Source organism: Cotesia glomerata, linkage group LG4 (assembly GCF_020080835.1).
Source record: "Cotesia glomerata isolate CgM1 linkage group LG4, MPM_Cglom_v2.3, whole genome shotgun sequence".
In the NCBI taxonomy this organism is placed as follows: domain Eukaryota; kingdom Metazoa; phylum Arthropoda; class Insecta; order Hymenoptera; family Braconidae; genus Cotesia; species Cotesia glomerata.
Genome location: NC_058161.1, coordinates 2,509,414 through 2,533,314, shown reverse-complemented (window position 1 = coordinate 2,533,314; position 23,901 = coordinate 2,509,414). Strand labels below are relative to the sequence as shown.

Below are 23,901 nucleotides of genomic sequence, written 5' to 3'. Positions count from 1 at the left end.
AACACTTGTTCCAGTACTCCAATAGTCTTCCAGCCTATTGGTCCTATAATACTAGATCGCACAGCGTATAATATGTACACTGTGTACATCTTATTAATGTATACTTATTAAATATATACTAGAATTCAAATTTGCGCGCGCAAGCGCGCGCCTCATATTTATGGTCATGATATATTTATGTGTAGTTTATGTATATTATATTCACTTTCAACCAATCAAAATGAGAATAAATATTTTCAACCAATCACCATCACAACGAATAAATTGGTTTCACATACATTTCATCTCAATTTTATTATGGGACTAAAATTTGAATTTGCGCGCGCAAGCGCGCGCCTGACTATAGCATTTGCATATATTTTCATGCTTATGATATATTCGACCAATCACGTTACGAATAGTTTGATGCCACATACATTTCATCTCAATTTTATATTAGGACTAGTATACGTTGCGCGCGCAAGCGCGCGTGTGAATGTTGGTATGATATTATCTGTATTTTCATGATTATGATATATTTGACCAATCACTTTACGAATAGTTTGCTTACATGATATATTTTCATATTTTTCATGTAAATTATTTATATTAGGATATATATATATATATATATATATATATATATATATATATATATATATATCTATATATATATATATATATATATATATATATATAGAGATATATATAGATATATATATATATATATATGTATGTATATATCTATATATCTATATCTATATATATCTCTATATATATATATATTACACACTCGTGCGCGCTTTTGTCCTTCATCGAAGTTAACGTAAATGTAGTGAGTAGTGGGTATATATTTCCACTCGGAGCTTGGCAAAGGAGCTTGCACGCAGTCTGCCACCAGTTGCAGGCGCCGTGTGGCCGACGACACTCGCGGCCTTATATAAATACGCGGGTTTCACGGTTAATTATAATTGTATCTATAATTATGACAATTAAATTAAAATGTTTGTATTTTTAAATATTTTTTTTTTTATAAATATTTATAATAATTTATTTAGTTATAAATATTTATAATAATTTATTTATTTAAAAATATTTATAATAATTTATTTATTATAAATATTCATAATAATTTATTTATTTATTGAATAATATAAAAGTGAATTTTATTTTTATTTTTTAGGGGTCTGGTGTAAAATTTTTTTTAAGAAAAAATAGAACAAGTTTTAATAATAAATTGATTTATTTTACTCAAGAAGAGATATAATCGTTGAGAAAATAGCTAGTGAATTGTCGATAGAAAGTGCTATCAAGTTTTGTTTAAAAGTTTTACCAAGAGTTTATGTATTATTCAGTTTTGTTCAAGAAGAACAAGAACTAGAGCAGGAACAAGTTCAAAGTTAAAGAAAATATTTAGTAAAATGGATGAAAAAGGTATGATATTTTAATGTATCTAATGGGGTATTATATTCTAATTTAAAGTTTAATTATTTGTGCACTAAAAATATTATTTTATAATTTTTTTAACAAAAAATTTATTATTAAAAATTGTAATTTTTAATTTCTTTAACAAAAAAATTATTAAAAAATAGAATTTTTCATTTCTTTAACATAAAAATGATTAAAAAATAGAATTTTTAATTTTTTTAACAAAAAAATTATTAAAAAATATTATTTTTAATTTTTTTAACAAAATAATTATTAAAAAATATTATTTTTAATTTTTTTAACAAAAAAATAATTAAAAAATATTATTTTTAATTTTTTTAACAAAAAAATAATTAAAAAATATTATTTTTAATTTTTTTAACAAAAAAATAATTAAAAAATATTATTTTTAATTTTTTTAACAAAAAAATAATTAAAAAATATTATTTTTAATTTTTTTAACAAAAAAATTATTAAAAAATAGAATTTTTAATTTTTACATGTTAATTTTTTTTGGAACAATTTATTTCTTAAAAAAATTTCTAAAAATCTGCTACATTAATTCTTATAAATAATTAAACAGGGTTTTTATTTTATAAAATTAGAATAAGGGAAAAATAAAAAATATTTCATGAAAAAATGTGAATTTTAAATTGTAAATTTAAATAATGCGAGGATGAGATTTATAAGGTGTGGAGATGAAGTGTTTTATATTAGAGAAGTCGTTTATTCAATCGTTAGATTGTTGGGTTTTTTGTGGAGGACTGTAAGATATATAAGATTATTTGCAGGGTTTATATCCAGCAAAACACGTCGTATGTTACCACGACGCTCATTTCTGTCTTAAATTGTCGAGTACACGTGACAATTCAATTTGTTATTATTTTGGGTATATTAAGGCACAGGAAGTATTTTTTTAGGAAGACACTTTTGGTCATGGTTAATTGAAGGTATTTTTAGTAGGAGAAATTTATTTAGAAAACAGGCTAAAATTGAAAATTATTTTTTTATTAAAATAGGTTTTTTTCTTCTAATAATAAAACTTTAATACTAAACTAAATAATGACAATAAAATTATTTGAAAGATCAAATTTTTAACACTAAACAATTTTTTGAAATGAAACGGATTAATATTAAATCAATAAAAAAATTAATAGTTACAAATATATATTTTTTCACAATTCACAAAAAAATAATTAATTAATTAGTAAATAATAAGTCGGTTTTTTCCAATCAATTAAATTTTATTTATTGAAAATTAAACAAGAGAAAAAATCAATAATTAGATTGTTTGGTTCGGAAGACAAATTATAAATCATTTCTTCACACTTTAAATAAAATAATTAATATAACTAATTTTAAATGACGCTTAATAATAATTTGGTTTTTCTAAATTTTGAACCAAAAATTTAAAGAGGTTTTTTTGTAATAATAACACTAATACTAATCTAAATAATGACGAAAATATTTGAAAGATCAAATTTTCAACATTAAATAATTTTTAAAAATGAAACAGTATTAATATTTAAATTTGCAAATTTAAATTTAAATCAAAGACAGTATCAATTTTTATTTTAAACTTTTTTTTAAAATTATAACATATTAAATCTTTTTCTATCTTAAATTATATTGCAATAATTATTAATTCAAAATGCAAGAATTCAAATTTTTTTAGTTAAATTCTGCAAATGTACATTAATACAAATAATTAACTGCAATAAATATTGCGGATAAGTTTCAGTCCCGAGACTTAAATAATTATCTACAAATTACCAGACATATAATTATTTTTTTAATTTTTAAATAAAAAAATCAACTATTGATAAAATAAAAACTTAAAATTCCACTAAGGAAAATAATTAATTATTTAATAGTAAATTGTCTGGTAGTTTCAGTATCATGACTAATGACCAATAAATTCGATAATTAAAATTTTGAGAAAAAAAAAACCATTTAATTATATTTTTATTCAAAGGAATTTATTTTTTTTTAATTTTTAAGCTAAAATTTAAAGGGGTTTTTTTGTAATTTTAACACTAATACTAAACTAAATAATGACGAAATTATTTGAAAGATTAAATTTGTAACATTAAATAATTTTTAAAAATGAAACAGTATTAATATTTAAATTTGCAAATTTAAATTTAAATCAAAGACAGTATCAATTTTTATTTTAAACTTTTTTTAAAATTATAACATATTAAATCTTTTTCTATCTTAAATTATATTGCAATAATTATTAATTCAAAATGCAAGAATTCAAATTTTTTTAGTTAAATTCTGCAAATGTCCATTAATACAAATAATTAACTGCAATAAATATTGCGGATAAGTTTCAGTCCCGAGACTTAAATAATTATCTACAAATTACCAGACATATAATTATTTTTTTAATTTTTAAATAAAAAAATCAACTATTGATAAAATAAAAACTTAAAATTCCACTAAGAAAAATGATTAATTATTTAATAGTAAATTATGTGGTACTTTCAGTATCATGACTAATGTCCAATAAATTCGATAGTATACTTATAACAGAATTTAATTTATCATTTTTATTATTGTTGTTATTATTTATAATATTCGATTTTTACTCAACTTAAAAGACATATCAAGCGAAGAAAGTATTACAGTCATCATAAAGATAAAAAATAAGCGAAGAATAATGTACAGACATAAATAACTCTCCAGATAAGTATTTTTTATCTATTTCTCCTGGTAAAAAATATTTTTTTTTATTTTCTCATCAATCATATGTTTTAAAAACGTTCAAAAAATCTAAAAACATCAATAATACCCCGCGATAAATTTCCCAACTCGCAAAATAATTGTCTTCTGCAGCAATAATAAATTATTAAATAATCCTGAAATTTATCAACCGGTCATGATTCATCTTTTTATTAACAACCGCGAGCCGGAAAATTGATATTCAACGATACAGATCCATCCGCGGGATTTTATTACTCGATAATTGTTACGAATGGCTAGAATAAGACATAAATACTCCCATAATACCAGTACAGAGGTCAGCTTTCAATTGTTTTTAATTCTAGTTCAAGAGCAGCGGTGAATAATATCAAACCTTTAACTTTATTCAGGCAATTTCTTCAATTTAATTGTTTAACTTGATTACTTTCGATATTACACGCTTAAAAAATCTATATTATAAAGAGAATAAGCCAAATTTTGTCGTCAGTGTATTTATATGATAAAATGGGTTTTTAAGATTAAATTTGGTATCGTTGGAAAAGTCTTGACCTGGAGTTGTGACTTTTCAAGGTTTTACATCATTCTCAACAATAGTCAATTTATGATGATAAGTATTTAAGCTGTATTCAAAAATACTCTATCTCTAGATAGATAACTAAGAAATGACCTTATATCTTGTGAACTATTGACATTTTTGAAAATATAAGCTCATCCCAACACTACACTCATCGAGACCTTTCATTTGAGTACCCACATCAATTTTTCATATATTTATGTATATTATATATATATATATATATATATATATATATATATATATATATATATATATATGTATATATATATATATATATGTATATATCAAAAATTGATGTGGGTACTCAAATGAAAGCTCTTGATAAGTGTAACATCGAGATGAGCTTATGTTTTAAAAATATTCATAATTGAGAAATGATCTTGTGTCTTATGAACTATTGATATTTTTAAAGATATAAGCTCACCCCGACATTACACTCATCAAGACCTTTCATTTGAGTACCCACATCAATTTTTCATATATTTTATATATTATATATAATTCACAAATATCATATCTGTAAAATATATACAAAATGCCATGTGGGTACTTAAATGAAAGGTCTTGATGAGTGTAAAATTGGAATGAGCTTATATCTTTAAAAACGTCAATAGTTAAGAAAGTACAATGCAATTTAACAAATATCTTGTGAACTACAGACAATTTAAAAGATATAAGCTCATCCTGACATTACACTCATCAAGACCTTTCATTTGAGTACCCACATCAATTTTTCATATATATATATACAGAGTGTCCCAGAAGTATCGGACGCCATTGTAGCATCTGATAAACAAAATAATTCTGAGACGAAAAGTCCTTAGCCATTTTTTAATCAGACGCATAGATAATTAATTATTAATTAAAATAACGTCCTTTTATGCGTTAGAGAGAGAGCACTAGTGTCAAGTCAAGTGCGTTCCAACGAAGATGCTTGCACGTGTGAATGTGTAAGTAAATATGTGTGACTACGTTAGCTATAGAAACTAGTTAGTCATACAGTTAGTTGTGTCTTTGTTTGGCACATATTTTACTGGACACTGGCGCTCTCTCTCTAACAAATAAAGAGACGTTATTTTTAATTAATAATTAATTATCTATGCGGTTAATTGAAAAATGGCTAAGGACTTTTCGTCTCAGAATTCATCAAATGCTACAATGGCGTCAGTGACTTTTCGGCCACCCTGTATATATATATATATATATATATATATATATATATATATATATATATATATATATATATATATATAATATATTTTTATATATATTATATATATGTCTATATAAAAAATATATCAAAAATGCATGTGGGTACTCAAATGAACCCTCTTGATGAGTGTAAAATCGGGATGAGCTTATATCTTTAAAAACGTCAATATTTAAGAAAGTACAATGCAATTTAACAAATATCTTGTGAATTACAGACTTTTTTAAAGATATAAGCTCATCCCGACATTACACTCATCAAGACCTTTCATTTGAGTACCCACATCAATTTTTCATATATTTATATATATAATATCTTTTTATATATATTATATATATGTATATATAAAAAATATATCAAAAATGCATGTGGGTACTCAAATGAAAGCTCTTGATGAGTGTAACATCGGGATGAGCTTACATCTTTAAAAACGTCAATAGTTAAAAAATTACAGTGCAATTTAACAAAAGTCATTATTTATTAAAATAAAATTTTATTCATTTATAGTTCACCAGTTATGGCAGTCACATAGTGACTGCAAGGTTGCTAGTTATTTTAATAATAAGAAAAAAATTTTTTCAAGCAAAAATTCCTTTAAAAATAGAACATTGAGCCACTCGATATTTTAATGAATTTTTCGCGAAATAATTCACCTGTGACATTAAAAAATAAACTTTAAAATTTAGATAAAAAAAAAACGAGTCCGTCAGAATCTATAATACCTAGGAATAAAATATAAACTCGACAATCAATACGCGATATGAAAAATAAAGAAGAAATGATTAGTATTAGAGAGAGTGGAGATATGATAACTCAAAACTAGCTATGGATGCAAGCTGATAGGAGTCTGGAGTCGGTACTATACTATATCCGCCCGAGGGAAAACTCCCGTACCCTTTTAGTGTAACTTGGTATCTTTTTCATCAACTTTCAGCAGAAATTTCCGTCTGCGAGTGGAATTAATACGATGCTCTTGGAATAGAAATAAAACGAGCGTGTGTAAATAAGCTGGCTCTACGTACTAGATACTACATACTACGTACGGTTGGTCGAGCTTTCACAAGAAAGTAATAGCGTATAGTACACGTAGTAGACTTAATAGTAGGGACAAACATTAACGTAAATCATGCCAGTGACAGCTGTTTTCTCATCTCGGCATTGTTTAACTCGCAAACTAAAACCCTTTTTTCTCTCTGAGTATTACGTATAGTACTCACTGTACTCCCTTTACCTACTTTTTATTTCATTTAATCTAAATCCGCTCTCGATTCATCCGGCTCACTTTAAAAATATTACAATACATTTTTAATTTATTTTTTTGATGCATATTTTTTTTTTTTTTTTTTTTGAAAAATACATAAAAAAGCAAAATTCGAATCTTAAAAATCAATTATTAGTTATTAACAATCTAAAATTACTATTTGACTGACAAATATTAAAAATTATGAATTAAATAATTTTTGCTTAAAGATTTTTTGATATTTTTAATTACAATATACAATTAGGATACTTTTAAATGAATTTTAAAAATAATATTGTTATTTTAAGATCAATTAAAAATAATTTAATAGAGAAATTTCAAAAAACTATTTAAAACTTGAGAAAAAATTGACAAAATAAAAATAAATAAAAATCATAAAAATGGCACAAATTTACATGAAGATATTTTTAATGATACAAAATTTAAGTATAGAATTTTTTTTAAATAAAAAACTCGGTACAAATTTTTGGTTATTCTCAAAATTCTCTTAATTTAAGTAACAATTTTTTTAATGATGCGAAATTTAATTAAAAAAATTCATTTCGTAATAAAAATTCTCAATTAAGGTAAAAGACCCAGTTATTGACACTGACCCAGTTACTGACACTTCTAACGTTATTTTGAATTAAAAAAAAACTTTTCATTAAATAGTTTTATAATTTTTTTTAAAATTAAAATTAATTAATTATGTACGTAATTAATTATATTTCCAACCGTGAAAAAAAATAACAATAAAAAAAATTCTTTAAGTCTTGAGTGACTGTAGAAGCCATTTTTAAGCTATATATTCTCAGCAGTATACGTAAGAGCGTTCGTCTATCGAATCAATCAACTATTTATCATAAAAGTATAAAAATATAATAAAAACTATATAAATTAGTTAATTATTATACATTATTTAGGTTTTAATTATAATATGTCACTTTAAATCACATTTATGTATTAAAATGTGGGTGTCAATAACTAGGTCGATTTTTTTAAGAACGCTGCAGTTATTGACACTCCAATTTTAACCTACTAGAATTTGAATTTGCGCGCGCAAGCGCGTGCCTGACTGTAGCATTTGCATATATTTTCATGCTTATGATATATTCGACCAATCACGTTACGAATAGTTTGATGCCACATACATTTCATCTCAATTTTATATTAGGACTAGTATACGTTGCGCGCGCAAGCGCGCGTGTGATTGTTAGTATGATATTATCTATATTTTCATGATTATGATATATTTGACCATATTTGACCAATCACGTTACGAATAGTTTGCTTACATGATATATTTTCATATTTTTCATCTCAATTATAAGAGTGGACTAGAAGTCAAATTTGCGCGCGCAAGCGCGCGCCTCATATTTATGGTCATGATATATTTATGTGTAGTTTATGTATATTATATTCACTTTCAACCAATCAGAATGAGAATAAATATTTTCAACCAATCACAACACGAATAAATTGGTTTCACATACATTTCATCTCAATTTTATTATGAGAATTATGAGATTATCGAAGTTATTTCGTTTTCGACGTTTCAATGAAATATTTAAATATTTATATTTATTATACTTAATATATTATAATAATATGCTTTTATTTATAATCGTAGAGTTAAATTAACATTAAAAATTTTTTTAAACATAAAAAAAGTGTTTTACTTATAATACAGGTTTAATTTATTTTTTATTGAATGATTCTATTTTATTTTAATTAAATAATGTAAACCTAACCAATAATGAATAATTTTTATAAATGAGTGTCAGAAACTACAACACAAGAAATTTTGAGTGTCAGAAACTAGGCCCTACAACGTTACTGTTTAAAACATTAATTTAAATTATAAAATGGTCCCATATCATTCTATCGCGTTCACAATCTTTTCAAGAAATTCTAAATTTTTTTATGATGCAAAAATTATTTACTCCAATTAAATATTGTAATAATTATAGTGTTATAACCTCTGCCATCACTCTTAGAGTGTCAGAAACTGGACCCTTTACCTTATATGGATTAATATTTGAAACATAATTACATTGATCTTTCCAAATCAAAATAAATAAATAAAAAAATTTTATCTAGCGCGAAATAGTAATCTATTTATTATAACTCCTCTGAAAATTTATCATAAAAATTTAACTATCGATAAAAAGCGTATGAAACTTTTAAAAGGCACATATTCAGGTCAGGACTTTTCCAATTGTCCTAAATTACACTTAAAAAATCAATTTTATCGTATAAATACACCGAAAAAAATTTTACTTTCTTATTTTATTAATTATCTAGTCAAATAAAATTTAAATAGGTTTAAAGTAAACTCACATAAGGTAAAAGCCCCAATTATTGACGCTATAAGAGACAAAGTTATGATTTCATTTTTTTTAAGCAATCAAATATAAATATCGATTAATTTTGTTTGTGGTAATGTCTTCAGTAATGTTTTAACTAATCAATTTCTTTTTTTAAAATGGTAATCAGTGATATTTACTAATTAATTTTAAATAATTAAATATATGATCTGGATACACCAATTATTGACGGGTTAAAAAACTGATTGATCTAATTATTGACGTACCGTAACCCCAATTATTGACGCCCCTTCTGAACATGCGTCGAATCATTTAGTTATATTGTTATTTATCAAAAACTTGATATAAAGTAATCAATATTATTAAAGTTAATTAATAATAATTTCTATGAATGAATAATTATTATGAAAAATATAAAAATTTATTTAAAAACTTATTTAACACTAAAACACGCCGAGTTATTTGACAGTTAAAAGCCTTGAATATAATCGCGTATATAACGTATTTTATACTTTAAAAAAATTAGGAAAACGGTTGACCCTGAAGGACATCCCTGCAACTTCCCGCTAATTCCATACTTAGGCGCTTAAAATTGCACCAATGACGTTTTTGAGCTCTTCGAGCTTAAAAATACAATTTATGGGTTATTTTGAGCTCTCCGAGCTCAAAGAGATTGCTTTCCTATGCTTTTGAGCTCTTCGAGCTCAAAAGTCTGATAGAGATTTGATAAGACACTATTTTTTGAATTTTTAAACCGCAATAACTTTTGAATGAATAAACCAATTTTTACGCGGTTAGAAGCATTCGACGCAGTTTTTTAAGCCTCACAAAGAATTTTAAAGTTTGAATTGATCGCGCTAAGAATTTTGGAGTTATTCCGAAAAAACACTTTTTTCGGTTTTCTTTCGTTCACGATATCTCTCGAACGAATCAACCGATTTTGACCGGACTGGTGGCGATCGACGTGGTTTTTTGAGGTTAAGAGCTGATTAGTTTTTGGAATTGAACCTTTGAGCCGTTTAAAAGTTATTCCAAAAAAACCACATTTGAAAAAAATTTTTTTTTCAGTTTTTTTAAGATTTCTCAAAATCTATTGATCTGAATCGGTCCAAATAGTTTTCAAAATCTAAGTTTAGTCAAGCCCTTTCGAATGGCACCAACCACGATGAAATCGGTCAAGCCGTTCAAAAGTTATAAGTGGTTCACATACTTTCACACACACACACATACAGACACCGTGACAACCTCGCGGGGATAGTCAGGGAAGCTTCCTGTGACCTTCAAACGTCGAGATCTGATGAAAACTCGATTTTTGCAAAACGGGGTGAAAACAATAACTTCCCGATTTTTGAAAATCTTCGATTTTCTTAGCGGGAAGTTAAAAAAGGCGTCATAGCGCTGTCGACTGGCTGTCAATATGGGATTCACCATGAAAATTATGAACTAGTTATTGACTCCCATTATTTAAATATCATAAAGCATACAATTAATTTCGATTATTTAATTTTATAAATATTTCATATATTGTTTATTAAAAAAAAAATAGATCATATAATTACATGAAAAAATTAATTTAAACTCGGCAGTTAAAAAAAATGCTTTTTTAACCAAAGTTGTTAAGAAAATAGACGCTCGTAAGCTGATTTGATGAACTGGTGCTAACTTTATTTTTTTTTAATAATTAATATTTAATATTTTGAACTGCATGTAATTTTTTTCAATTTTTTAATTAATTAGAATTTAATAAAAATTTATTTGATCGTTATTCTTATTACAGATAATTTAATATATTTAAAAATAATTTAGGGTGTCAATATTTAGACCCCCGTTAATAATTGGGGCTTTTACCTTACTATTTTTTTTTTATTTCAAAAAAACAAATCCAAATATCCGATATTTTACTTTGTCAGTTTAATTTCTGAGGAAGTAATACTTCCGTGTTCCATACTTGAAGGCGGATGTTTGAGATTCGTCACACATTGGAAAATCCAACTGTGAAAAATAAACATCGAAAAGCCTTGAAGAAACGGAACAAGTCATAAAAAACTAAAACATATAAATGGAAAACAAGAAAAGTACAATTTATCACCATCTGTCTATCATCACTAAAAACAAGCTTTAGAAATAAAATTTTTTTTTATTATAATTTCTTTAAAATAATAATATTTATCATTATTATTATTGATGTAAAAAAAGTATATTTTTCAATTCTAGGCAATTAGCTGTAAAAATTGCATTATTACTCTATTATTATTCAGCAGACTGAAAATGTAACCACAAAACTCTATTTTTAACCCCGTCTATATTTACGGAGTAAGTGCGCCAGTATCATCATCCTCTTCGCGCTTCAATCTTACATTAATTTAATGACATTTTATTTTATAGCGTTTTATAATATAATATTACATCACATACATTTAATCTAAAGGTTTAAAATTTATTTTGCTTTCAGAAACTCATCACAGTTTCAATATAATTAACTCGACAAAATATCCGATCAATTATCGTAAACAATTTAAGTATTCCTATCTGTCGGCGTTATCGAATTAAAGCGTCAAATTTACAACCATTGTCCCCAATGTGTTGACCTCAATGGTCATTATCGTGATAATAAGCGCGTAAACAAATTACCATTGAAATTCGTTAGGGGAGATATAATATTAACCGGCATTTATATTCAATTATTTTCAATTATAATTATGCTTTCTCATATCAGATATATGATTCATATTTATTACATAATAAAAATAAAAATAATAATAATAAATTTTTTTTATTTATTTTTTAAATCAATATTCTGTTTAAAATATAAAAGATACAAAAAAATTAAATAAGATCTTTTTTATAAAAAATTTAATTTTATACAAAAAAAATTTCTCATGTTTTTTTCTTATCTTCAATATTTTACTTAAAATAACAATAATAATAATCTTGGCTTATATTTTATTATTATTATTATTGTTGGTTTTAAAAAAAAAATTAGTAATAATAATAACAATTTTTTTTGTCAGTCAAAAAAATTTGATTTTTTATTTATTAATTTTTAAACTTAATCAATTAAAAATTAATTCAATATAAATATGACAATCAGCTGCTTTTTTTATTGGAACTTTACCAAAAAATATCACTCATCTATATTATGTTATATCCAAAAAAAAAATTAAAAGAAAAAAATAATATAAATGTAGTTAACTTTTGTTTCTTAAGGAAACATATTTTATTTTTATGACCTTGTATCCTTACGATACAAAGGGACACTGTAAAATGAAAATGCGTTAAACGTTCTGTTCAGCTCTTGAAGGAGGCCTGGAAATTTCTAAATTTTATGGGCTCTTTTTTTTATGTATATCTAGACTATAAGTAAACGTAACCTGAACCTAAGTAATCAAGATAAGTTTGGTATTTAACAGAAATGAAAAAAATTCTAAGAATTAATAAAAGAAAAATCCAAACCAAAAAAAAAAAATTAGGAAAACGGTTGACCCTGAAGGCCATCCCTGCAACTTCCCGCTAATTCCATACTTAGGCGCTTAAAATTGCACCAATGATGTTTTTGAGCTCTTCGAGCTTAAAAATACAATTTATGGGTTATTTTGAGCTTTCCGAGCTCAAAGAGATTGCTTTCCTATCCTTTAAAGCTCTTCGAGCTCAAAAGTCTGATAGAGATTTGATAAGACACTATTTTTTGAATTTTTAAACCACAATAACTTTTGAATGAATAAACCGATTTTTACGCGGTTAGAAGCATTCGACGCAGTTTTTTAAGCCTCACAAAGAATCTTAAATTTTGAATTGATCGCGCTAGGAATTTTGGAGTTATTCCGAAAAAACACTTTTTTCGGTTTTCTTTCGTTCACGATATCTCTCGAATGAATCAACCGATTTTGAGCGGACTGGTGGCGATCGACGTGGTTTTTTGAGGTTAAAAGCTGATTAGTTTTTGGAATTGAACCTTTAAGCCGTTTAAAAGTTATTCCAAAAAAACCACATTTGAAAAAAATTTTTTTTTCAGTTTTTTTAAGATTTCTCAAAATCTATTGATCTGAATCGGTCCAAATAGTTTTCAAAATCTAAGTTTGGTCAAGCCCTTTCGAATGGCACCAACCGCGATGAAATCGGTCAAGCCGTTCAAAAGTTATAAGCGGTTCACATACTTTCACACACACACACACACACACACACACACACACACACACACACACACACACATACATACATACAAACACCGTGACAACCTCGCGGGGATAGTCAGGGAAGCTTTATATGACCTTCAAACGTCGAGATCTGATGAAAACTCGATTTTTGCAAAACGGGGTGAAAACAATAACTTCCCGATTTTTGAAAATCTTCGATTTTCTTAGCGGGAAGTTAAAAATAAGATATAACCGTTTTAATTTTAAACGTTTTAAGTTAAGGTAGTTGTAGCGTGATAGGCATTTCAACAGAAAATTATGAAATTTTTTTTATTGAAAGATAAATATATCAATAATTCACTACCAAAATTTCAGATCAATTGACCGCACCGTTGTTGAGTAATTAATTTTTGAAATTGCATCTTTTACACGTAGCGGTATAGTGAGATGATAAAATTAGTATGAAATCTTTGGCCCACTCGAGTGGTATGGAAGATGTCATACTAATTTTACCATCTCTCTATACCTCTACGTGTAAAAGATACAATTTCGAAAATTAATTACTCAAAAACGGTGCGGTCAATTGATCTGAAATTTTGGTAGTGAATTATTAATATATTTATCTTTCAATAAAAAAAATTTCATAATTTTCTGTTGAAATGCCTATCACGCTACAACTACTTTAAACTAAATATATTTTCCCAACATTAAAAATTACGCTCGAAGAATTTATAACATACGCACTTTGATAAAACGTATTTATTTATCAATTATTATTTATATAAATAAATAATACCAAAATATTAAGTTGATGAAATTAATAATGAAGAAATATTAGTAGTATCCCGGGAAAAAATGAATTTGCCTAATTATATATAGTTATATATAATCACTTATATATAATTAGACCTGAAAATTGGCCAGATCTGATCATATATAATTAGATATAATTATTTCTATAAAAATAAAGAAAATTCACCGTGAGCGGTGATTAAATTTTGAACCGAATAAAGTAAATTAAAAATCGAAGAATAAATAGTGATTAAAATAATTAATTGTCGATGAAACAACTTCAGGTATTGTCTATCTTTTGTAATTCTCCAATGTAAAATTTGAATGTTAATTTACAATTAAGTAAAATTTGTATCAATCTAGTTTATGTTCAATATATATATTAAATAAAATGAATAATAATTTTTATTAATAAATCCTGTCCCTCTAGTCTTCTGGGTTCCCGGTCTAGTGGTGATAACTCACCAGGACCAAAATAAATTAAATTCGTTTTTGTCCAATCACGGACATAACAATTAATATATCTTATACCCTTTTTATAAAATCGTAAACTGTAGATCAATAGCTTGCGTCAGAAGTTTTATCAAAAATTTTATTCAATAAATAAAAAATATTTTTTTTATATCAAATTACAAATTTATAGAAAATTTTGAATTTAGTGGGATTATAATAAGTATAATTAGTAACAATTTATCAATAAATATTAAAAATGTATTAAGTAAAAATAAAGATAGTAACTTGAATTGTAAATTATTAACAAAGTCCACTCTAGAAGTAAAAACCGTAGAAAATAAATATTATACTTGTCATGACCATAAATCATATATTTATGGAATTTATGTACATACTTACTACCCTGAAAATTATGACCTCGTCAGAGACATTCTGTCGGGCTATGCAAATAAATAGATAAATAAATAATTATTGTACAAGTTTCAGGTGCTTCTGAAGCTATGAAAAATAAAAAAATATTGATTTATGTTGTAGAATCGATGCCAGTGAAATTATTATGAATTACACTCATTTTTTTTTATTTTTTCAACTAATAAATTGAATCTAAAAAATTGCATTTTTTGTTTTTTAAAAATTTCTTGATACAAAATTTTTTCACCATAATTTATTTATTAAAATTGAAATAAATAAATTAATTAATTAAAAAAAATGATAAAATAATTTTTTTCTACCTGAAAATTTTTATTTTTCCTAAATTTGAAACTATTAATTATTTTTTCAATAATTTTAATAAATTAAAAAAATCAAGTCACTTTAAAAAAAAATAAAAAGTTTATTTAAAGTTAATATTTATTTTTCAGTCTACTAAAAGTGAAAAGTAAACTGTACTCTGTAATAAATATATACCTTCTGCAGATTCTGTCAGTACAATATACAACGTACAAAATTTCCGCGTTATACACGCCGAAGTACATACCTAGTACTATTTATCTTGTTAATTAACCCGAACTGAGAAGTTTAATGGATAGATAATAGGGCAGGAGTGGTATGGGCTTACAAGTGTGATTCGACTCGCTATGAATAGAGCAAATCAGTGAGATTTATTTCGGTGATACTCTCATGCACCTCGCGGTATTTAAATTAGCCAATTAACAATAATTACAGTCTGTAAATCGTACAAATAAATAAATATATATATATATATATATATATATATATATATATATATATATATATATATATATATATATATATATATATATATATATATATTATAAAAAGATCTTATTTAATTTTTTTGTATCTTTTATATTTTAAACAGAATATTGATTTAAAAATATATATATATATATATATATATATCTATATATATCTATATATATCTATATATATCTATATATATCTATATATATATATATATATATATATATATATATATATATATATATATATATATATATATATATATATATATATATATATATATATATATACTGTCACTTTTCCATTAAAATTTTTATTTTTTATTTCTTCTTAAGTAAAACTAGGAAAGAAATATATAATTTATAAAAAATGAATTAAAGTTTATAATTATGGTAAAAAATTCAAATTTTCAATTTTTTAACATTACACTATTATAAAAATTTATTAAGCTTATAATTTTTTTAATTTGATAAATTTTTTTTATTAAAAAATTTTTAAAAGATTATTTAATAAATATTTTTTAATAGTTAATATTTATTCGGACCTTTAAATAAAAAAAAGTGTTTAAATTTTATTTAGATAAATTTTCAATTGATCCAGTAATATAAAAAAAATTTAATATATATATATTTATTGTCACTTTTCGATCTAAATTTTTATTTTTTATTTTTTCTTGGGTAAAACTAGGGAATAAATATATAATTTATAAAAAATAAATTAAAATATGTAATTATAATAAAAAATTCAAATTTTTAATTTTTCTACATTACACTTTTATAAAAATTTATTAAGCTTATAATTTTTTTAATTTTATAATTTTTTTCGACTATTAATAAATTATTCTTTATTAAAAAATTTTTTAATAAATATTTTTTAATAGTAAATATTTATTTGGATCTTAGAATAAAAAAAAATGTTTAAATTTTATTTAAATAAATTTTCTAATTGCTCTAGTAGTATAAAAAAAATTAGATATATTTATCTAGTAATTTTTCAATCTAAATTTTTATTTTTATTTTTATTTTTATTTCTTCTTAGGTAAAACTAGGGAAGAAATATATAATTTATAAGAAATGAATTAAAATATTTTATTATGGTAAAAAATTCAAATTTTCAATTTTTTAACATTACACTGTTATAAAAATTTATTAAGCTTATAATTTTTTTAATTTAACAAATTTTTTTTATTAAAATATTATTTAATAAATATTTTTTAATAGTTAATATTTATTTGGACTCTTGAATAAAAAAAAATGTTTAAATTTTATTTAGATAAATTTTCTAATTGCTCCATTAGTATAAAAAAAAAAATTAAATATATTTATATATAGTCATTTTTCAATCTAAATTTTTATTTTTTATTTTTTCTTGGGTAAAACTAGGGAAGAAATATATAATTTATAAAAAACAAGTTAAAGCATGTAATTGTGGTAAAAAAAATATTGAATATTTTTTAAAAGCTTTTCTATAATAATAATAATAATAATAATAATAATAATAAAAATATCGGTTTTAGGTGATGCGTTGGATATTCCCCGAGAAGAAACGAGTGTAGAGGAGCTTCAAGAGTTACCGGATAGATACGAGGGTAAAGTAACAGCTTCTCTTTACACTAGTACTCTCTTCATAGCTGCAGTGGCTTCACTCATCGCACTCATCACCTTGTGTGTATTGCACTCCAACGTAAGTGCATTCATATGATCTTCAGTCTATATATTTTTCATAAATGTAATGTCTCGCTTATTTAAAATTTTATCGAGACAATTTCACGCTTTTTAGGAATACATTTTGCAATTAATATCAAGATTAATATTAAAGATTTTTTTTCTTATATATTTACTCTTATTAAATCAAATTTGACATCTAAAATTTTTTTTAATCAAATATATTAGTATTAAAATATTTTTTAATAATTTTATTTAAAATTTCTTCTGTTTTAAAAATTTTACAAGTGAGATTTTAAAAAAATTTTCTTTATAATAATTAAATTATTAAATTTAGCAGAAATTTTTTTACTTAATAATTTTAATAGATAAAATATTTACTGCAAAAATCTAAATATTTGATATAATATTAATTATTAATTATTACAGACAAACAGAGACACTATTTGAGGGTGCATTGATGTAGTAAATAATAATAAAGTTGTGCAGTGTACCATCGAGTTAAAATTTAAATTACGTGGTAGTACAGGCTGTTTGATTTTGAGTAACACAATATGTGCAACTAGTTCTCGGCTTGGAGTTTATCCCGCAGCTTCACAATATTAATACACAATATAATGTAATTAAATCCAGCGCAGAGACAATATATCAGTAATTTATTAAATTACGCGAGCAATAATTAGCTTACTTTTTCTGTAAATAAAAATATGTTTCTCTGTCTAAATTTAGATCTTGACATTACAATATTTTATCGGTACAAATATAAATAATGCTGTGAAGCGGGAAATAATAAGAGTTACGGTAATTATTAGGTGAAGCGTTCCACATTCACGTAACAGGATTTTGGTAGGAAAGGATTGAGAAAAGAATGTGGAGAGGATCATCTTAATGTGAGTTTATAGAATATGCGAGAAAAAATTATTAGATAGCTCGGACTGGGATTCGAACCCAGAACCTTCCGAAGACATGTCGGCTACTTTTGCACGACTCATGATGCGAAGCATCAGAGAGTGCTTTACGATCGAAAAATTTTTTTCGCCTCATTTTGGCGGCTATTTTTATTATTATAGCCTTGTTAGTTCACGGAATCAAGATATTTTGCATACTATTGTCGAGATAATTTAATGGAGATTAATTTCATACTTTTTAAAAATTGATTTACTGCAATAGAATTGGAAAAAAACACCAAAATAGGCCAAAAAATTTTCCTGTCCGTCATGTGTGAAACCCGGAAACACTGTAACTTGTGAAAAAATCCATTATTTGAGTTAAATTTTTTTTTTTAAATTCTAATCGACGATTGTAGTTCACTGAATGCGAATGATTAATTAATTCAGTGTCGTTTAATTGCAATTAATAAAAAACGAAAACTACAAGACTGTATATCTATATATATCCATGTAAAATTAACATGGATGGTGATATATCTATATCTATAGATGTTATGTACATTTTATTCCACCAGGGGCGCTTGTGCAGTACCTTCCTACTACAGCTGTTTTTTCGGCAATTAATTTTGAACGACTCGAACCAAACGATCCGGGTTCGAGTCCTGGTCTGGGCTGTCTGAATTATTTTTTTCGGTTACCGAAAAAATTCCTACTGAGTAAGGTCCCTCCTCCCCCCTTTATCCTTTATTTCCCCAGTTCCCAAATTTGTCTTTAATGACAAATTTAGCTATAAATTATCGGAGTTTTTTTTTTTTTTTTTATATTTCATAATTAAATGAGCATTATGAGTCGTGCACTTTTGGATTTTCCAAACTTTTTTTTTTTTTTTTTTATTCAAGCGTTTATTTATTTAAATCATTGATACATAGATATAAACATAATACACAGGTATAAACGTAAGACCTGTTACTTAAAATAAATTGTCTACCTGGCCCATACGGGCTCTCATAGAGGATAACATAATAACATCATTGTGTATGTCAAATTTTTTTTCAGTCTTAGTAGATAGATTTTACGAATTTTATAAAAAGTAAAATATTTTGCAACCACGCACACTAAATACGTTCCAAAATTATTTCTTTAATTTTTGAATTTACAACAAAATGTTTTTTAATTTCCGAAAATTATATACAATCATATCGGTTACTTGGATTTTTTAATATTTTGATTTTATATCTTTTTGTAAAGAAAAAAAAATTTTTTTTTCTTATAAGTCTTATGAACGTAGACTTGGCGCGATTTTTTACAGTGAAGCTGTTTTTGTTCGGATTCTATATATATTAAGTTAAGCCATACCGTCCATCTTACGGCAAGCATTTTTACAAATATAAATAATGCTGTGAAGCGGGAAAGAATAGGAGTTACGGTAATTATTACACTTGATATTTATTTTTTATAAAAAATTATCTTCTTTAAAAATTCGAGTTTTCCATTAAATTTTTTCTCAAACTTTAAAGATTTAAGAAATAGAGCAGCCGAAAACTATAAATTACTATTTGGCCTAGAAGGTACAACCTTGGAAGAAATGACCATCGCCTCATTATATTTATGCTACTGGATATACCTTTACATATCTCTTTACCCTCAATGAATGTCGAATAAAAAGCTCCAGTCTATTGTCATATCGCATAAATAATAGAATCTTCTTTCAGTCTATCTCTTTCTTTGCGGATGAAAGGGAAATAATTGGAATTGTAAACGAGTCTCGATATCATAAGTAACTGTGTCAGTTATGTTAAATCCTTTATTTTTTATTTTTATCTTTCGAATTTTTAATTTTTTAACATTAGATTTTTGTCAAAATTTAGTTAGCTTATTTTTTAGATTTTATAAATTTTGTTTAATTATTTTTTATTAAAAATTTTTTAAAAGATTTAATTATTTAATAAATAAAGATAATTTAATAATTTAAAGAATTTCAAAATTTAATTATTTAATAAATAATTTTTAATAGTTAATATTTATTTAAACTCTTGAATAAAAAAAAAGTGTTTTAATTTTATTTAGATAAATTTCATAACTTGGATAGATAAAATTCCAATTAATTTAGTAGTATAAAAAAAATTAAACAAATTAAATATATATAATAAATAATGATAATTATGAATGAGAGAATATTAATTTAATATAGTAAAATTTATTTCAAAAGATATTTATTAAATTAAATATTAAAAAACTTTTTATTTCTTCCCAAAAAATAATTATTAAAATTTCAAAAGTAAATTGCTTATACTTAATAAATTTTTTTTAATTAAATTAATTTTTTTAAATATTTTATTTAATTATTGAATTTTAAATCAATTGGTTACAAAATTTCAAATTAATTATTTTAAAAATTGTAATTATAATTCAAATAACAATTTTTCATTCGAATAAAAATTACAAAATTGTAAAAATAAAAAAATTTGGAAAATTAAAGAAATATAAATTCAATATTATTTATTAAAATAATAAAAATTATCTCACATTAAAAAAATTAAAAATTAGATAAAAGAAATTTTAAAAGTAAAATTACTTAATTTTCCATAAATTCATTTTTTAAAATTAAAAATTTAATATTTATTCCCAAGAAATATTTATAAAAATTTGTTTATTATTTATTTAAATAAATTTTTATAAAATATTTCTTTTATATAATAAATATTTATATAATAAAATATTTATTTTATAAAATATTCCTTGGAAAGAAATATTAAATTTTTAATTTTAAAAAATGAATTTATGGAAAATTAAGGAATTTTTACTTTTAATTTTCCATAAATTCATTTTTTAAAATTAAAAATTTAATATTTCTTTTTAAGAAATATTTTATAAAAATTTCCTAGGAAGAAACATTAAATTTTTTATTTTAAAAAATGAATTAAGGAATTTTCAATTAATTTATAAAAAATAATCATTCAAATTTAATAAAATAATGAATAAATTTATCAACAGTTAAAAAATTCTTTTATCAGCGTAAAAAAAAATATCTTCTCTATTTAAAAATAAATATTTACAATTCTCAACTCTCGTAAATATTAATAACGCAAAAATAGTTATTTGAATTCTTATCTTTGTCCCGCGAGTCCATTAAACATCGCGTACACATTAGACCGTGTTCTTCAACATTAACTGGAACACAAATGTTAATATTTTGAAAAGGGATTACGAGATTGTAGTTAAAATCGCCTGCGGCACCTGTCTCTGCACAACGTTCCTTCTCTTCTGCTCCCAGCAGTGTCATGCTCATAGCTTTAGTTTATTTTCGCAGTTAGTAGCTCGAGTATGAATCACAGCATCTGAGAAACCGAGTTGGAACCAGAGGGTTACCCAGAAGTTTCCGCTACACCTGACAAAATCTCTCACATGAAATTCAGATCGAGATTAAATTAATACAACAATATAAATTGCCTCACATTCTAGTTAGTAATTTTTTGCCGACTTTACATTGACAGAAGGATTTGTTTATATTTAATAAGCTTTATCAGCTGTTAATAAATTATTTTTTAACATCATACAAATTATACTGAGTAAAAATAAAATTTCAGATAGTAGCTAGTATAATTCAGATAACAATGAGTATAATCCAGATTACAATGAGTATAATTCAGATTACAATGAGTATAATCCAGATTACAATGAGTATAATCCAGATCACAATGAGTATAATCCAGATTACAATGAGTATAATCCAGATTACAATGAGTATAGTCCAGATTACAATGAGTATAATTCAGATTACAATGAGTATAATCCAGATTACAATGAGTATAATTCAGATTACAATGAGTATAATCCAGATTACAATGAGTATAATCCAGATTACAATGAGTATAATTCAGATTACAATGAGTATAATTCAGTTTACAATGAGTATAATCCAGATTACAATGAGTATAATCCAGATTACAATGAGTATAATTCAGATTACAATGAGTATAATCCAGATTACAATGAGTATAATTCAGATTACAATGAGTATAATCCAGATTACAATGAGTATAATCCAGATTACAATGAGTATAATCCAGATATCACACAGTATAATCTGGATTTTTCTAGCTACTATCTGAAATGTTTTTTTACCACAGATAAAATCTGTGATGATATCCAGTGTCATCTTGTTCTTTCCGTGTAGGATTTAATAAATATTTATTAACCATTAATAAATTATTTATTAAATAATAAAATATTATAATAAAATATTTATTAACAGTTAATAAGGAATTTATTAAGTACAATTTACTAACTGTTAATAAATATTTATTAATGGTTAATGAATATTTGTTAACTGTTAACAAATATTTATTTAAAATAAAAACCAAAAATATAAATTTTCTTTTGACACTTTTTACAACCCTATAGCTGGAATTCATGATAATAATTCAATTCATTAAATAAATTGACGTTTTTAATATTTAAAAATATAAAATATAATTATAAGCTGTGATAGAATTTGCTATTTTACAATAAACGTTATTATAATGTAATGTAATTAATGCAAATAATTTATAAAGATGATTTTTTTTTAAAAGCAATCTTCATATTAAATGACATTGCAAGCGAAACAATTTCACTCAACAAAATATTTATCAACTGTTAAATAATATTTGTTACCTATTAATAAATACTTATTAACTGTTAATAAACATAAATTTTTCCCAAATAAATATTTATTGAATATTTGCAACCTCAAAAAACCGTTCTGCTTACGGTATATACACACTCGGTAGTCTGGCTTGAGAACGGAACTTGGCGCGAGACTCTATCGAGTCTGTTGATCCTTTATATACATATATATAAAGGACAAAAGGTTTAACTGAGAAATATAGATTCAGGTAGACGGAGAATCCCTAATGTCTTTTGTTTGACTAGACTCAACCGAACCAGTTTGGAGGCCGGGTCAGTAAAATGTCTATAGCTCCGAAAATAATTTAAATTTTCAAAAATCCTCTCGTAGACATATTCTTAAATAGTTAAACTTTGAAAATATAAAAAAAAAAATCGATTTTTTTGTAATTCTACACTAGAATACCCCCTTAATGCAAATAATTTATAAAGATGATTTTTTTTAAAAGCAATCTTCATATTAAATGACATTGCAAGCGAAACAAATTCACTCAAAAAAATATTTATTAACTGTTAATAAATATTTGTTAACTATTAATAAATACTTATTAACTATTATTAAATGTACTTTCCTTCCAAATAAATATTTATTGAATATTAAAAAATATTTATTAAATTAAATAATTGC

At 24.1% G+C, this 23,901-nt stretch overlaps 1 protein-coding gene across 2 annotated transcripts in view; it reads left to right on the top strand.

Annotated features, from left to right (window-relative positions):
• The first annotated feature begins 851 nt into the window (after nt 1-851).
• LOC123264131 (adenylate cyclase type 2) overlaps nt 852-23,901 on the top strand; it is a 66,484-nt gene continuing 43,434 nt past the window's right edge. Inside the window, exons 1-3 of one of the 2 annotated variants that reach the window (XM_044727268.1) lie at nt 852-983; nt 1,163-1,413; nt 17,568-17,734. In XM_044727268.1, coding sequence (XP_044583203.1) covers nt 1,401-1,413; nt 17,568-17,734 — 180 coding nt within the window. In that variant the 5' untranslated portion in view covers nt 852-983; nt 1,163-1,400. Of the gene's footprint in view, nt 984-1,162; nt 1,414-17,567; nt 17,735-23,901 lie in introns of those variants that run through there. The other variant, XM_044727269.1, reaches the window with a different exon arrangement.